The sequence below is a fragment of the Epinephelus fuscoguttatus genome, linkage group LG1 (assembly GCF_011397635.1).
Source record: "Epinephelus fuscoguttatus linkage group LG1, E.fuscoguttatus.final_Chr_v1".
Classification (NCBI taxonomy): Eukaryota; Metazoa; Chordata; class Actinopteri; order Perciformes; family Serranidae; genus Epinephelus; species Epinephelus fuscoguttatus.
Genome location: NC_064752.1, coordinates 20,826,264 through 20,844,851, shown reverse-complemented (window position 1 = coordinate 20,844,851; position 18,588 = coordinate 20,826,264). Strand labels below are relative to the sequence as shown.

General features: G+C 39.8%; 1 protein-coding gene across 16 annotated transcripts in view; it reads right to left on the bottom strand.

Annotated features, from left to right (window-relative positions):
* Positions 1-18,588, bottom strand: part of atp2b2 (ATPase plasma membrane Ca2+ transporting 2) — a 170,128-nt gene that overhangs the window by 59,205 nt on the left and 92,335 nt on the right. For all 16 annotated transcript variants that reach the window (XM_049576007.1, XM_049575989.1, XM_049575958.1 and 13 more), the window contains one exon: positions 422-622. In XM_049576007.1, coding sequence (XP_049431964.1) covers positions 422-622 — 201 coding nt within the window. The remainder of the gene's footprint in view (positions 1-421; positions 623-18,588) is intronic.

Genomic DNA, 18,588 nt, shown 5'->3' with positions numbered 1-18,588 from the left:
GTACCTTACACACACGCACGCACACACACATACTCACACACACACACACACACACACACACACACACACACACAAATTACCCCTATGCTCGATGAGTCGCTTGATCTCTTGAGGCAGGTCACAAACAAAGTGTGACCTGCCTCACCAATTAAAAAGTGTGTGTGCATACATGTAGGTGTAAGTGTGTCAGCGAGTGCCAGTAATGTCAGAGGAAGTGATGTCAGTGGGCCAATGCAATTATAGCCATTTGCTGTCCTGTGCAATAGTGGAGATACCTGGTAGATAACTGTTATAGTGTGTGTGTGTGTGTGTGTGTGTGTGTGTGTGTGTGTGTGAGTGTGTGAGAGTGTCTCAAGACCTTGAAACTAATGACAAGGTAGAATTTTAAAGGAAGTGATGTCACAGGAGCTGCTTCACTCACACTCTCCGTTGCTCTCTCCGGGAGGGTGGTAGAAGGAGAGCCCCAGGGAGATCAGGGCAGCGATCTCCAGGATGATGAGGGTGACGTCCTGCAGGGCCTCCCATACCAGCTGCAGGAAGGTTTTTGGCTTCTTTGGAGGTATCAGGTTTTTACCATATATTTCTTTTCTCTTGTCCAGGTCAGGCAGGGCACCTGCGAGACCTGAGAGGGGAAGACACAGAAAGAGAGGCAGAGAGGAAGAAAGAGTTAGAGATTCACTGATTTTATTTTGTATAATAAAGGCACACTTTGCAGGATTTGCCTTAACACAATGTAAAATACACAAATAAAGGCGCTGAAGACAGGGCTTTAAAAATAAGGCAGTGACCAGGCGCCAGACAGTAAGCAGTATGCATCTAAGAGATACAGCACCAACAATCCTGTATGATATACCTTTAAGGCTTAACATGACATCAGCAAACACCTGGTGTATTTCTACATTTGATCAAAAAGAAAAAAAAAATTCTAACCATACACAAAAGTATTTGAATGCAGAGAGAAACTGCAGATGAATCGTCTCCTTACAGTTTTAAGACATTTTTTAATGTGATCTCCAGCCAGCTTTGAAATCGATTTCTTTTTGCACTTTCTTTTTTCCTTCCTTTCTTCTTCTCTATCTTTCACACTCACACCTCATACAAACCAGCCCTAATTACCAGCTTGAGTCATGGTGGGGCACGGCACTGCGTTCCTTATATAATTCTGCTCAAGAGACAAGGGCCTCGTGCTTTGACCTCATCCACCTCCTCACACACCATGAACTACTGTACATAAATATCTTTGGCTCCTTTATCTGAAGAACTTTACACTTGCTAGAGGGACAATTTACTTTTAGAAATACTGTCCACAAAATTATCCTCATGCAGTATCTAAAATAATGCAGCAAAAGAGTCAGTTATATCAGATGTAGTGCAAGTTTGTACATTTCGTAATCCAAACAGCATTACTACATGAGGAGCTTTTTGAATGCAATTGTTACTTTTCTAAACTATTGTTCTTGATATTAAGTCATGTTTACATATTAAACAGATCGTTACAGCAGCAAAATACTGTTGATTATTGCTTATTTTGTTTGCAATTCATGATTTCTCAGAGTTTACGCTGACATCCTTAAACAGCTTGTTTTATGATATCGACAGTCCAAAACGCTTCTCACTTACCACTCGATAATTAAAACTTAACCCAATCATATTCAAGGGTCACGGGTTGAGCATGTATGATTTTTGATATATCAGTTTTTAGAGGAGAAGATCAAATTATTATAACCTCAATCGACATAGAACAGCCAGTATTTACGCCCATCGAATATGTTTACATCTAGAAGGTAGAAAAAGATTTACTGCCATGCAGATGAGTTGCTGTATGACTTTCTGCCAAGTAAACTAAAAAATCTGAGTATTTTTTAACTTGGACCATATTGTCCATTGTTTTTGTGTCTAGGTGACAAATGGGAACAACATTTTTTGAAACTGGCCCAGTATTGAGCGAAAGCAGCAGCCAGGCTCCACTGTAAACACTCCAGACATGCTCACACTGTAAATTTCCGTCCACTAAAAGTGTGTTTTTGCCACTGACTAGGCTCAGATTGTAATTATAAGCACTTGACATTATTGAAAGGATCCCTACAGAGACAGACCTTTTTGTTAAGGAGTAAGATCCCTTTCGCTTAACCAAAAACAGCCTCAAAATCACTATCATAAAACCCACCAGACTCCATTTAAATAAAGAGTAATTTATCATAGCGAAACACACTTCATTTGAAGTGCACAGAAATGAAACAGATCTCACAGTAACCATCTCGGTTTGTCTTTCGACTGTTTTAACAATAACCAGCTCTGGTTTGGTTAAGATAAACTCTTTACTCATGCAGTAAGATGTAAATATATGCTGGCTCTATAAAGGCTAGAATTACTGATTATTTAAATAGAGTTTGGTTGGTTTGGTGATTATGATTTTAGGGCTGTTTCAGGTCAAACAAATGATCTAATACTTTGTCCAAACAGTGTTAGATTGTTGAGCCACTGGTAAAATATAAATGAGCCTCCATGGACCTGTAGTTCTTGAGGTTGCAAATCCCCGTGTGATAACGTTATAGCATGTAGCATCCTCAAATCATAGGCTAATGGCACTAAGTAATGTTAGTGCTGCTATACTGTCTAAAACTGTGCATGGAATTTACTAAAATATGCAAGTCTATTACATTGTAGTGTTAATGGCTGTAGGGTACTAATATTATAGTGATATTATAGTTTATATAATTGTCTTTCTTATAGGAGAAATGTGCTCTCCCAGCATTTTCAGGCTGGGGGAAAGGACAAGTTCCCCCGCGTCGACTCTGCCCTCATCATGCCCGCTAACTATGACTAGACACAGACTGTATCTAAAATTAGTGTGGTTGATTTTACATATGTTATTTGCATTCCAATATTATATAATAGGCATTAAAACTGAGTATAACTAACCCAAGCTGCTGTACTTTATATTAATAACTGTTCATATATTAAATCACCTTTGTTACAGCTACTATGAGGAATGAGTCGGAGTAAGCATTGTGGCAATGCAAATGTATGCTCTGTATTTTCAGTTAAAAATATTTGTAAAGGATTTCTGTCAGCCTACATTATTGGTTTCTATCTGGCTGCTTTTCAGTGCAGTGCCATTATCTGGTTGCTGAGCGCGCACACACAGTGTGTATTCACCGTCTCTCTGTCTCTGTGTCTCTCTCCCTCACAACCACAGACATTACCACAGCATTATGTCATGCATGGTGCGTCACTGGGTCTCCCAGGAGTGGCCCTGGATTGCACCTGATAACATCGCTGCTGCATGACACTGTTTTCACATGTGAATGCAAATGACTATGAGATGACTTATTAACATCTGCGGAGAATACTTGATGATCCATCCGCATCAACCAAAAAAGGGTAAAGACAGAGATAGACAGAGATGCGTGAAAAGCAAGTGTGCAGATGCTGCAAAACACGAGAGGAAAAATGAGAATAGAGATCAATTTCACTTGCTTGGAAAAAGAGAGGGAGAGCAACAGAGGAGGAGAAGGAGAGGACATAAGGAGGGCAGGCTGAAAAGAGAACAATTTCCAGCTCCTACGTAGGAGAATGCCCTGGTTACAAATAGATCAGTCTATAAATAGCCTCATTATCCATTCTCTTTTAATTGTCTCTGTGAGAGGACCTAGCATGCTGTACCATTGATCTCCACAGCACACTGCCTCACATAGCACACAAACATGTCTGTGTGTCCATGCATGTGTGTGTATGGGTCTGTGAGTCGTGACTGGCTGCACGTGCTTTGTGTGTGTGTGTGTGTGTGTGTGTGTGTGTAATAAGGCTGGCTAAGCATGCCAGCAGTTGCTTGCACTATCACACAGTAAAACTGGAGCTCATATGATCAGGCTTTAGCCAGTTCCAGTTGGTTAGATACACAGGCACACACACACACACACACACACACACACACACACACACACACACAGACAAAGGCACACACAAATATGCACACACAAGCACAGATGCACATATTTATACATATCCACACTGTGTAGAACCCCCTCTATGTTTTTTTTAGCTCGGTCAGGTGCACATCAATACAACATTCACTCGTATTTTTACCCATTACTGCATCCACAGAATTCTTAAAAACAACAAATACATATGCTAATCCTCCTACTCCACATTTCGAGCAGCCGTCCAGAAGCAGGGGAGCTAGTTATAACATGCAAATGCGCCATTTTGTGTAAAGGCAGCAATCATTTCACATTAAAAAACAACACACTGCACACACTTAGCTGTTTCTGCCATGTGACAGGTACCTTTGTGTATGAGATGGTGCACCAGTTCTGCACGACATCTAACCTTGTTAAATGTTTCAACTCCTGAAACACCCTTGAGATGTGAGCTATGCTGTAATCAATCTCCCTAATCATTAAATACTCATTGCTTCCTGGAAAGTCCTCTGCTACATTATCATTCCTTCCTGGATAGCTGATTGCAATGCTGCTTAAGATTCATTTGCCAGATTATGAAATATTGTAGGCTAAATACTGTCAGCCCACCTAACTGCTCTGGCAGTGGATTTTGAGGAGGCAGTGAGAGGGCAGAGAAACTGTGGCGATACACAGATGAGTCACAGCAATCTCACAGAGGATTAAGGGTGATTGCAAAGGAGTCTTTGTGCTAGAGTCCATCACTGAGTAGTGAAGCCTGAACCGACTTTGTACCAAACATACATGAACAATAGATGGGAGGGGACTCTTTGCTCTATATAATGGGCAATTTAATTTATGAAAGCTCACTGTAATTGCTGTAATCAAAGTTCCAACAGTAAAAGCTTTCCGTAAAGGAAATTTGAGTCAACCAATAAAAAAATTACTGTAGATGAGAGATGATGCACTATCGTTAACGTCAAATGACTTCCCTTTAAGATAGTCAGCTTATGGACAAGACAAACAGTGGGCATGCTGGTGACTCAGCAGATTATTAAGTAAAAGCCATTTACTGTACCAGAAATGCATACCGCGTTTTAATCTTATTTATGAACTTGGTTGCATGCCATCAAATCACTCAATTTCACTCACTTTACACTAAATAGTAGCCAATTAAGCAGACATGCTTAATAATAAACCACATTTGGCCAAAGTTGATTGTGACTATTAGATGGCTACTGTTAGAATTTTTAGTGCCTGTTAAAAGAACTTATGATTATGGTATAAATCATGCAAAGGACTGCGCCATAAATAATCAGTATGGGCTTCTCAGGCCATCTGGGTCCAAAGCCAAGAAAAGCTGCCCCTGCTTCTCCCCTCTCTCCTCTTAGATCATTTTAGAAACCTGACCATGAAGTTTGGCATAAGGACAACACTAATGTAATGATAATAAGATACTATATCATTAAAAATACAATGATTAGACTAGACCTTCAACTTAGGACTCTTTCTCCATCGATCAGCCTGTCTATTACCTTCTGAGACATCATATATTGTTTAGTTGATAAAACGGAGAAGAGGGCTGGAAAAAGTGACCAAAAATCCACAACCTAAAGATATTCAGGTAAAATATGTTGATTGAAGGGAAACTATAACTGGCACATATTACGGAACTTTTTTTTTTTTTTTTTGTTAAAAGGGACAGTTCCCCCCAAATCATAGACATATTTTTTCCTCTTGTTTGTGGTGGTGTTTAATAATCTAGATTGATTGGACACGAGTTGCAGAGTGTTGGAGATATCTGTCTTAGAAATTTCTGTCCTCTCTCAAATAAAATTGAACTAGATGGCCCTTGGCTTGTGGTGCCAAAAAATACATTTATGTATGTTTTTGGTGCTTTGAGCCCCACAAGCCACACACTTGGCAACTTACCCCAAAACAATCTAGATTAATAAACAGTTGAGATGAAAAATATGTACTTGTATTTTTTTTTAGTAAACTGTTCCTTTAATAAATGACTAAACTGACTATCACAACTGCTATCTTTTAACTTCCTTAACTTTTAATTGGTCAGCTGACCAGTTGTTTGACTAGATTACAGAATTATTATTATTCACAACCAAAGATTTACAGATATTTTTTAAAACTCAATAGAGATAAAACTTTGCCTTCTCACCTCCTCTTCTTTACTGTTCTTACTCTATAATTTATGGCTGGTAATGCTCTGGTATATCAAACACAGCAAGATCTAGGATTCAAATCTGCTTTGACAAATGATACCTAACATCCTGTTTCCAAATAGACAAGACAGAAACATTTAAAATAAAAAGGAAAAAACTTTATGCCATCCTTTCTACAGGAGAGGATATGGGATTTTTTTTCAGTCAGAGGGAACATGATGGCATATTTTAACAGTTGGCCCTTTTTTTGTCCGGGGCTAAAAATAGATCTCCATGGAAACACTATGCATCCCACTCGTTGAGTGGAAATACCCGCGACTCTGAACCTTGGAGAATGGGTGAATATGTGAGAAAGTGTGTATGGGTGTGTGAGTGTGTATTCTGTGTTCAAGAGCATGCGTGCATGTGAATGTGTGTGCACAAGTATGTACTGCATGTTACAACAAAGAAAATACAATAAAGAATGAAATGGCGCAATGACCTCCAAATGTCCTTGTAAAATAGGCACGTCACAGCGGAGCAGCAAACACATTACATTTATATAGAAAATAAAAACCTTAACATTATGGAGTAAACACTGTTTTAACGTGTTTGACTGGGTCCCAGCAGGATCTGTTTTACCCCTGCATTTGCTTTTACGTCTTCCTGCCTGTCTGTCTGAACTTTTTTTGCCCCCTCACAATACCGTGTGCCAAAACAAGTCACCATGGCAACAGGGTTCTACGATGATGATGATCATCATCCTCATAACGACGCAAAATATTGATGCTTTTTTTCTGCAGCGAATCAATAGCTTGAACATGTACTTTCAGCTTTCACCATTTTAAAAAGAGAGAGGGGGAAATGAAGAGGGAAGACAGAGAGCGGTTGAAGTGTGACTCAGAGAGCACAAGAGAGTGAGAGAAAGAGAGACAGGAGACAGGAAACCAAAGAGAGAACGAGAGTAGGCTGCATGTAGAGTAACTCTATGAATAATAACCCATCAGCGGCTAAAAGGTGGATAATTATCATGCTCTTATTAGAAGATGGAGTGATGGAGAAATGTGTCACAGTGTCCTTGAGAATGACCTCCATAATAATGACACCATTTTATGCCATAAAAGAAGAGAGGTTTGTCGCTGTGCCTGCAGAGGCAGACTATAGCCGCTTCTTAAGGATGACATTTACAAGAAAAAAGAAGCACAATAATACATGTAAGCAAATTATATAGATAAGAGGAAGGCGTGGGATGAAGAGGAATGTGAAAAGATTCAGACAGTTAACAGGAAGGTCGACATAGAGACAAGAAAATGGCTATGGCTGTCGCAGCAACAGCAGATATACACAATTCCTTGCTAATGACAAGCCAACCAACGAGGATGACAAGCAACAGCCACAACTGCTATGTTCACGTTTTTTGTTTTTTTTTAATGTGGCGAGGATCTTCTTATTTTATACTTCAGTGCATGTTTAATAATTGGTAAATACATTCAAAATGAAAACGACATACTGGGAGCTAAGGAAGGAGGGAGCGCTATCAATGTCAGCGGTTTTGGATCCCACCATTTCGACTAGGACCCTCTGTACGGCTTCACACCACGCTCACGATCGGAGTGTTTTGCCTGCCCGATTTAGTTAACTTGGTCATTTGTCCCTGATATTTGTGCTTCTACCGTAAGTAAGTAAATAGGTGACATAGTTCTTTTTTTGTCTGCTTTAATGTGGTAATTGTAATTGCCTACTTTGTTGTGCCATAGCCTACTACATAGCGTAGTGTATAGTTTTAGACACTAAACACTAACATTTCTTTTTCTATTTAAAATACTACAGAGGAGGGTGAAGAGAAGAAGCCGTTTTTGGCTAAATCTGCCTTTTGCAACACGTCGCTGCTCTGTCATTTACAATGCAACAACACACCCAATAATGACAGAACAATAAAGCTTATTTATTCAGCACTAAAATCAGGATACATGAAGTGATTTTTCCAAAACAAACGAAATGGCGCTAATGCAGCATATCGTGTTGTTGAGCCACATTCATCGCCACGGCTCTTTTGAATGTTTTTGGGTCATGCTACGAAGGCAGTAGGGTTGTGTATATTATGTAGAATGAGGTGAAAGATAGTCCTGTACATTTGTTCTTGGCAATCTACGTAAGCACAGTGAGACACACTGAAAAACCAGAATTAAATCTGTAGTATGTTTAAAAATAAATATGTGTACAAACGGTGTTGTAAAATGGTTCATAGCTTACTAGCACTGTTAAATGAATATTCACTTGTCAGTTTCCAAGGTGATCCATTTTCCACAGTATACACTGTATACTTTCAGGGCTTTTTAGACATAGACAAACAAAGTTTTACAACCAAAAATCTAACCAATATAGAGCATAGCAAACATTACGTGAGGGTATTCATCACACCCAAGAAAGAGACAGAAGTACCTGATTTATGTTTATGTTATCTTGTAAACTGATAAGGTGTAAATCTGTGCTGACCCATGTCACATGAACATGAACACATGTATGTCTGTGACATTTTATTTCAATCAAATGGGGTCAATGTCTGAAGAAAATTCAATCTAAGGCACTGGATCAAAGATTAAGTTTAGATACCTTTCTTCTAATCCGTTTCTTTAGTTTAAGACGATAGTGGGTAATATTACTAAATTGAACAAATGAATCCTGTGAGGGGAGCCACACCCTGCAGCACAGCAGGTCCACCCACTGTTAAATGAAGATGGCATTAAAGAAAGGAAGCCCTTTTTCCTCACTTTTTTGGGGGAAACATCAGGGGTTTGATGTTAGTGCAGCATTTAAAACAGCAGGAAATGGGTGTCTAGTTTGAAAAAGTTTTGTTTTAGCAATGTGTCCTCTTTGGTGTGTTCTTAGCTTTGAAGATTGGTCTCTGTTTAGCTTACCATGTGGTTTCGCGTGCTCTTATTCTCTACACTCTCCACGCCCTATCAGGACTGAGAGTGCAAGAGGTCACAGCAGGAGGCTGGAAGGCTGTCTGTGAGGACGAGTTGATGTGACATGTCTTTAGAGCGGCAAAACAGGCAAGCAGATATACTGTACTGTATGTAAACAAACAACTGAGAAAATGCATTCTCTCATTTTGAGAGGAGTCACAGGGTCACACCAACACACATATCTATCGTTCATTCCCCTACGGACAGCCCCATCCCAGAGGTAATGGACTGGAAAGTGACACTGAGCAATTTCTGACACCATGTCTTTTCCATAACGTGTGTACTATATGTGTGTGTGTGTGTCCATATATGTGTCTGACACCAACCTATTTTGGTATGTTTCTGCCTGTGCACACAAAATGATAGTTCAGTTTCAAACTGCAGATGTGCTGTGCTACACCTAAGAGACACATACTGCAGGGATAAGATCAGTGGCAGATTTTCATGTTTATCAGGTAACAGAGGAGCTCAGAGGTGCTCTGGACATGGTATCTGCTGTCACAGAAAAATTACTTAAGAGAGCAGTTTGACATTTTGGGAAAACGCTTCTTTACGTTTCTATTCCTTGTCAGGGACCAGTTGCCAGGCAACCATTGGAGACTAAAGGAAGTTACTGGTCCTGATCCAAACATGCCAGTTTGGACTGGGCCGACTGCATGGCCTCCAGGATTGCTGCTTGCAGCTTTCTCGAGAACTGCTGATCCAAATACCTTTACTGTCAATATTGTGCTTCCTTGCATCCTGAGCAATACACCCACCATAATAAAGTTGCGTCCACTAACAATGCTACAGTATACATATCATTTGCTAAAGCCCAGTTCAGACCACAGATATGCAACGAGTTAAAACTTGCAACGTGCCATCTGCAGACTTCTGAAATCTGCCAGTTTACACCAATGCAACAAGAGGAGAGAGTTGTCATCTCCATATCAACAACTTTTTTTTTTTTTTCATTTTTTTTAGGCACAAATAACAGCTTTGTTTTCTTGCGCATGTGTGCTGCATGTGCACAACACATCATTACAGGCACATCATAAAGACGGAGACCGACATGTCAACAGTCGTGGTGATGTAAATGAGACAGGCTTGGGCTCGGCGGAGAAGGAGGGCGAGTATGCCACAGCAAGCAAACACGCCGTCTGCTGACAGTTTATGACTGACTCTACAAAGCTGATTGGCTGTTGAAACAGGTGACATGCCTTATGTTCTAAGACCAGCCCATCGCAATTTGGCAAGCTGTGTCATAGGTGACAACATCAACCAACGTGAGTTGAGTTAAAACAGACCATTTGACAACCCCTGGCACGTTCTAAAACGGCTCCTCTCACCGGAAATCTTTGATCCAAACAAGGCTTAACAGCGAGCTATTTGGGACCAGGATATTTCTTAGAACAACCGTGTTCATTCCAAAACTTATATCACTGGTGCTTAAAATGGTTGAGATTTTAACAATGTGACATCTCTTATTTCATCTGTTCTTGGAAACTGTGGCGAGCGAAGAAGAGCGAGCTGTACCTAGAATGCCACGTGACAGTGTAACAGTTAATAAAGGTTCCGTCTCAATACACTACACAGTGTGTACATGATGCACTACTAATGAATACGTCCCGTAAATCTCAAGAGCTCGCACTTGACACCGCACTTCCTTGAGTCCTCGGCAATACACCTGCCAAGCGTGAAGTTGATCAGATGAACAGCTGTCGAGAAAATCTGAAGACATTTATATCATTTGAATAAGATTACGTGTTAATACACAAGCAGCAGCCAAACCTTTAATTGTGGCGAATGTCTACAAAGATTATTATGTCTTATGTTTTTGGCAATGCTACAAGCTGACCACTTAAAACACCTTTTGGCCTTGGTATTACGATTCTTTCATTATTGTGACAAAGAATCCACTGCGTCTGTAAATTTTCTGATGCCACATAACTATGTTTTCTATAAAAAGGCTCAAATGCCAGTGCTGATTTCAGCTGTCTCCCAACATCCCAAATTAAATGTATGTTGCACTGCCGAAAATAAAATATGCAATTGTGTGCGTGTGTGTGTGTGTGCATTTGTGTGAGTCTGTGGGGGCAGCTGCACAAGTGGGTGAGTTTTGCTGTCACGCACTGTGCTCTATGAGTCTGACTCATGCGAGAGATGGCAGAGTGGAGTGAGAGAACACAGCTCACAGCTCTCTTTCGCTCTCTCTCTCTCTCTCTCTCTCTCTCACACACACACACACACACACACACACACACACACAGCACTTATTCCACAGGATAACTGATCATTACTTAGTATTCCTACTGTATGTATGGGCATAAATGTTGCGGGGGGTCTTGTACAGACAGCTGGATGATGAAGATGCTTGTATAAATCTTCAGGTCTGAAAGACTGAATAATGCATCCCACATTCATTTTATAAGCTATTATGTTCTGACCCAAAGTACACATGCTCTTTTGTTTCTATGACGATAATTCTTGCACTTTTATTTTTTTTTTTATAATGTTGTGAAAAAAAAGCTCATTATGTAATGTTATGCAAGAAAAACAAGCAACAAAAACCCATACTGTTGATCTGGCTGGTGTATGCTGCTCATATCACAGGATTTGAATACCCAAAGGTTTAATTTACACCTCTTATATTTTGGATGCCTGGCAAGTAGCAAGTCAAGAGCAGCACGGAGGGGAAAAACAGGAACAAGTTGACAGTGACTAATGTAGGATGAAGGCTTCGGTGCATATGGTCCTTATCAAAATTCATGAAAAAGTTATTATTGTGTGAAAATTCTGTGCATGAGTGAGCTCAAGTTCATAATATGGATCCCTGGTGCATGTGACCGACCCACAGTTTAAACAGTCATGTGTATGTGCATTGAGGCCGCACAGTTAATCATACAAAGATTGCGATTGTGTCATGTTTGAATTGAGGGGATGATTCATTGCATACAAGAATGCACTCCCAATTTCTCCTCGAGCTGGGTTACTCCACGCAGTGTTGCCAGATTTACGTCAATTGTTGCATTTGTACGATCATTTTGCCCTCTGTACGATGTATGATCAATAACCCCAAAAAGTGCCATCATGGACCATAATTTGACCATTTAGTCTGTGATGTCTTACTTTATTTCCCAACTTAATCAGGATAACTAAGGATGAATCCTGCATCTTTCTTTTCCAGATAAATTAATCACGCTTGGTGTAGGCTATGATGAACATGACTTGTGACCATGGCTGTCGTTTTGGGGCTTGAACTTTCTAACTAGGGTATGCTGTGTACAAGTTGAGTTGCTCTGAATGCACCAGTAAGCCCAGTTACTTCTTTAATTATCTTAACTAATTGCCTTAACTGTTTTCATGCAGAATATGAACAGGCTTCCAGTCATGCTGTCTTGTAGTTATTTTTTTTAATAGTAGACTACAACAGAATTTGTCAGACTGATGGACTTATGGACACTTCCATTCATCTTAGCTATGTGAGCTTGCTTAAAAAAAAAAAAAAAAACACTACGATTACCGTCTCGCATGTGTGTGCCTTTACAAGCCAGTTGAGTTGCAGTTACAGTTTACAACCATGTTTGTCCAGACTCATATGTAGCCATGACAGCTGACAGCTTCAAAATCAATGTTGCTGCACAGAAGCCACATATTCATATACATCTCTCTTACGGCAGCACAAAAATCTAGAAATTCACCACAGTTTCAAGATCAGTGTCACTAATTAAGTAACTGACCAAATGTCTCCCCTTCTGTTCCTGAGTTATGAATTTGTAAAATGGACAGAAAAGTGTTTTGGTGGAACATTATGATGTCATAGTGAAGTTGACCTTTGAAGATGTCATCACTTCATCATTTTATTCTAACATTTGTGAGAGAAGTTTTCATAATCAGCTAATGAATTCTTGAATTATGCCCAAAAACTAATTCTAATTAGTTCATCCTTAACTCCAAGTTGATGTTGATGCCAAATTTGAAGAAATTCTCTCAAGGTTTTCTTGAGACATCGTGTTCATGAGAACAGGATGGGGAACCCAAAAACATAATACCTCCAGCCACAGCTGCTGCCTCAGTGGAGCCATAAAAACAATGTGGGTAGATCTGTAGGCATGTCAAAAAGTTAATTAAATACATGTTACATAAAATTAAAGGAAAACTTTGGCAATTTTCTACCTGGATCCCATTTTCCCCGTGTATATGTATCTAGGTGATGTAAACAATTTAATTTTTTTTTTATATTGATCCAGCACTGAGCTAGACAGCTGCACCCAGGCAGCCACGCATGTGGGGCAATTGACAGTAGGTCCACTTAAGTGGTTATTTTTGCGACAGAGCCACTCAGGTTGTAATTTTAAGTGTCTTAAACATCTCTTTATGTTTCACTTGATCCAGTCTGTTTGTTATTGTCTCATCAAGCGTAAATCTGGTTCTGAAATCTCGCAAGACGTGACTTGTTGCCGCAAGAAATCAGTGAAAACATGAGTTAGAGCTGGAGTGAGAGTGGGTACTCGCAGGAATAGAAATCAAAGTTTAGCATTATCTTAAAGGTTTTCAGTACTATGGATCAATCAATCAATTCAATCAATTTTATTTATAAAGCCCAATATCACAAATCACAATTTGCCTCACAGGGCTTTACAGCATACGACATCCCTCTGTCCTTAAGACCCTCACAGCGGATAAGGAAAAACTCCCCAAAAAAACCCCTTTGACGGGAAAAAAAAACGGTAGAAACCTCAGGAAGAGCAACTGAGGAGGGATCCCTCTTCCAGGACGGACAGACGTGCAATAGATGTCGTACAGAACAGATCAGCATAATAAATTAACAGTAATCCATATGACACAGAGAGAGAGAGAGAGAGAGAGAGAGAGAGAGAGAGAGAGATGCAGGTAATGACAGTAGCTTACAACAACATTAATGAAAGTAATAATATTATAGTTATGGTTCTGGTTACTGCGGTACAATATGTTGAAAGTATGTATTAATACCTGGCAGTATACATGTGTGACAATAATCAATAATCAATAATGGATGAATATTTAGCTGATGTCGACAATGTGGACGAGGCCTTGGAATTGATCACTGCCTCTATTTATTTGAGCTGGGATATAAACATGAAGAGCAGATATGTATAGAGACAGACAGTGGGGCAACAAGCAGCAGTGGTTGAACCATCTACTGCAAGGCCGTAAGGCTCAAGAGACCAGTGGTGTTCCTAGGAGTCCTGTGACCCTACAACCACAGAGGAGGAATGCCTATGTTGTAAAGACTGCTTCATGTTCACGCATTTCTGAACCATGCTGACAAACTGGAGTTACACTCTGCACGGATTTCATAGACTACCTGTGTTGGATAAAGACATACTGAAGTTTTGGCTGGTTTTGCTACTAATGGATCCCAACACTCCTGTACAGTGACTATTTTGACTAAGATGACTACCAGTCAAAGGGGAGAAGAAATCCGGAGCTAATTTTCCTTAAGAAAACTGCTGTTCCAAGAGTGAAGATACCTGCTGCAGACGAGTGGAGGTAGGCTCATGCTATTGCTGAAGTTATTATGTTGACATTGCATAAAGTTACACATGAAAGCATGGCAGGATAACGACAAAAACAATCAATAAATGATTAGTAGGTGCAAATATCAACTGATACAGCACTGAAATCTATACAGACTGCTTCAGCAGGTGACATTCACAGTAACAATGTGTGTGTGGTGGTGGAAAAATATACTCATACTTCGGTATTATGCAACCTTATTATATTTTGTGCCTACATCTGCTCTTCCTGTACATCAAGGAGACACCTACTGGCAATGAATAAACCTGGTAGCAATAGGTATTGTAAGAGCTCCCACACACGGTCTTTTCTAATAAGATAATTATTTGTTGTTCCCACAGTGGGAAAATTTGCAGTGTTACAGCAGCAAAGGGGACCAATTTAAAGAACCGTTGATTCACATCAGTCTCTTAGACAAATATACACAGGGGGAAAAAGGATTCAGGTTAAAAAATGCTGAAGTTATCCTTTAAATATTTACACCGTTTTTGTGGTGATGACTCGTGTATGATAATTTTCCTGAAAATATTATATTTTTAGCCTCTGGTACCATGGTTTAACATCCCATCTGGCAACACTGACTCCACGTGACAATCTGTGGGGTGCAGGACATCGGTGTAAAGAAATTCAACGTGTGAGACACAGAGGAGTAAAATGTGGTGAAACAGAAAGCTTTCTTAGGTAGAACAAAACTGTGTCAGAACCGAGTTAACGCTGAGCTTGTGCTGTAATACAGCCATGCAGTCTGCTGTGTGGGACCGAAGTCATAGACAGTGATGAGGGTTAAAAGCACCTACAGTACAAATGTGCTTATTCAACCTACTGCAAGTGATCAAAGTGAAAAAGGATAGAACAAATATGAGTCTCTTAGTCATTTAGTGGATCTGTTCCACCATCTGAGCCTCAAACACTGTAATGTTAGCTGGCCCGACTGCCCTAGATGTGGACACAACATTAATGAGACATCTGTTTACAGCCTCTGTGTGGGGAGGTGTGTGTGTGTATGTGTGTGCGCGGCAGAGAAAGAGATAGTGAGAGTGTGCGAGCGTGTTTAGACACGACTGCTTAGTGATAAGGGCAAAGTGTAATGGGGTCAGTAACTCCATCCTGTAATTCCAGACTGTTCAACCATTCATTCAATCAATCAATCTACCTACATCCCTCCTTTCTTCCTTCCACCTGTCCTTCATCACTCTTTCATTCATCTATCCATCTATGATATTCAGATAAATGTCCAATAAATGATTCCTAGATACTTTTATTATTTTTATTTTATACACTTCATATTATTTTTTCTATTTATTATTACCTGTATGTATTTCTGTCCATGTGCTGCTGGAACATGTGACTTTCCTCTCTGGGAATAAATAAAGGCTGATCTTATCTACTGATGAAATGTCACTAGTAAAGAATTCTTATTTACCTTATAGACACTGTGATGAATAATAAAGAGCTGTAGCTATCCAGTAGCTGTAACAACACAGCCTTTCCTTTTTTTATTTGCCTGTCTCTCACTTTCTCTTTTTCACATTCATGCAAACACACCTGTTCTCAGCTCCTCTCATGTGTGACTGTCAGTATATCTACATAGGGACTGTTGTACGCATGACTGCAGCAGGGATACAAGAACATTTTGTCAGCTTAAATACAAAGATTTGGAGCTGAAGAATTACTGTAATTTCCCATTAACTGGATCTGAATCACTAGTTAATGGTTCACATTTAATAATCTCCCAATGAATTTGGTGGAGGATAATGGTTTTTCATTGTGTTGCAGGAGAAAAATCAAGATTCGAATAATGCTATTCCACAAACCCTGACACAGTCATTTTGGCTCTGTGGCTTTAGCCAACCATGCCGATTAGGAGCTGTTGTATTCGCCCCTCATGCCCACACACTTGCACACACTGCACACAAACACTGCGCACCCCCCCGCCTTGGGAGTGGAAAGGGAGAGCATGCAGGGCCAAGAGGCTGAAAGGGAGAGTGACAGTGGTCTATCTGCTGTCTCCCATCTGGGTGTCAGTCTCTGGTTTCGCCCAGGGGCTCAGATAAGCTCTGGACACAATAGGGACAGCTATTAAAATTCAAACTACCAGAGAGAGTCATGAAATAGTCATGACAGGTAAGGGAAGTCTACACACTCTCTTATGTGCCGCTTATTGTCTGTCTGCTTGGAGCTGCAGAGAAAGTGCACTGTTTGGGGTAGAGCTGGAGAGGTGCTAATGAGCGTGTAGGGATACTGCAACCTTAATTAAATACACACTGAAAATCATAAAAGTAATTTTATATTATTCAATATAATTTTGTAAACCTCTATAAGAGATATTTTTAAAAGCTTAAAGAGTATAAGAATCAGAGGTGGGATCAAGTCATTGTTTTGCAAGTCACAAGTCAAATCCCCAGTCAAGACTGACAAGTCCTAAGTACAGTCCCTAGTCCCAAAATTTGAGTTTTAGGTTAAATGTACCAAAATCACGACTGCTTTTTAAAATTTGTATTTATTTATTTGTTGAAACAAGTTTGTTGGAAGATGTTGCACCTGTAATTTTTTACCTGCACATTTTGCATACTGCAATTAGTTTTTAGCTGACCACAGCATAGTTTATGTATACGAATAAATCATGAAGTGTCGACATGCTGGAAATGAAAAGCATTAGTGATCACCGATTCAGGAAATTCAGTGAAATTCATTGATTATTGCACACTTTAAATAACATTCTTTTAAACTTTTGAGCATGGGGAAAGGTATCAAGTATTTTCAAGTCAAAAGGCTCATGTGAAGCCGAGTTGCAGGTCTTTCTTGTTTTCTCAAGTCCAGTCTAAACTCATCAAATTTTTGACTCCAGTCTGACTCGAGTCCAATTCATGTGACTCGAGTCCACACCTCTGATAAGAATAAGAACTATATCCTAATAATTCATCACACTTTTACAAACACTATCGCTGTAGGTGAATTACAGTGTAGGGTTGAAAGATCATTGATCTCTGCTTGTAGAAGCACTTTGACTGATCTGTAATGTGACTGAACCCCGTCCAAAAAGTTCCATCAGCTGCAGAAAATGGATGGATCTCCTTTAATATTCCAGATGTACTTTCACAGATGTAATTGGACAGTATTCAATAGCATTGATTTTTCCACATGCCACTAATGTAAGGCTAGTCATTTAGAGTTTACAGGCTCATATTTCTTTACTGTATAGAAATACTGATATACTAATATTTTTAGTAACTAGTAAGGTTCTGATTGAATGACTTTTACTTATAATTCATCATTTTCACTAGGGATGCTCATAACAACTAGTTTCCATGACTTTTAAACACACTTCTGGTGCCAACTCGCGATGGTAGTAACATTTAATCAATTAGCTGACTAAATATGTACATGGTTGTCTCTGTGCTTTTAAATAACTACAGTATCTGAATATTTTCTTCACCACTGAAGGTTTGATCAGAGGTTATGTAGACAATTCCCCAAAAAAGATTCCTTTAAATCCAGAGCTGCTGTGCTGAATGCATTCAGTGGATAAAATTGCAATAGCTGACTAACACTGTCACAAGAGAAGGGGTAGATTAGTGAACTGTAGAAGCTGAAATGATGTGTTTGCACATTAGGCAGTGTCTGGTTTTTGTGCTTTGATCCTGTGCCCTTGGGTAAGTGTGACTATATCTGTGGCATATCCCTATTCCCCTGGGCAAGACTAAACAGGCTTAGTCTCTGCTTCCTTTGTGCCAATAGGCAAGGCATGACATTTTAAAGGTTCAGCAAAGGTAAAATTCGAAGTCAGAGGAAGATAGTATCCATGTTCCTGTTCCACTTTCCTACTGTTGCCGGGCTGTTATGGATTATTCTCTACATTATGTGTAAACTCAAAGTTGAGAGACAGCTGCTCTGTGCCCTTGAGCAAGGCAGGGCTGGATCTGATCCAACAACACAGTATCTGTTTATGTGCCCTTGAGAGGGAAATGCTGTCTGTCTGTGTTGGCAGCCGTGGTACCACCCTTGTTCTGCCCCACAGCG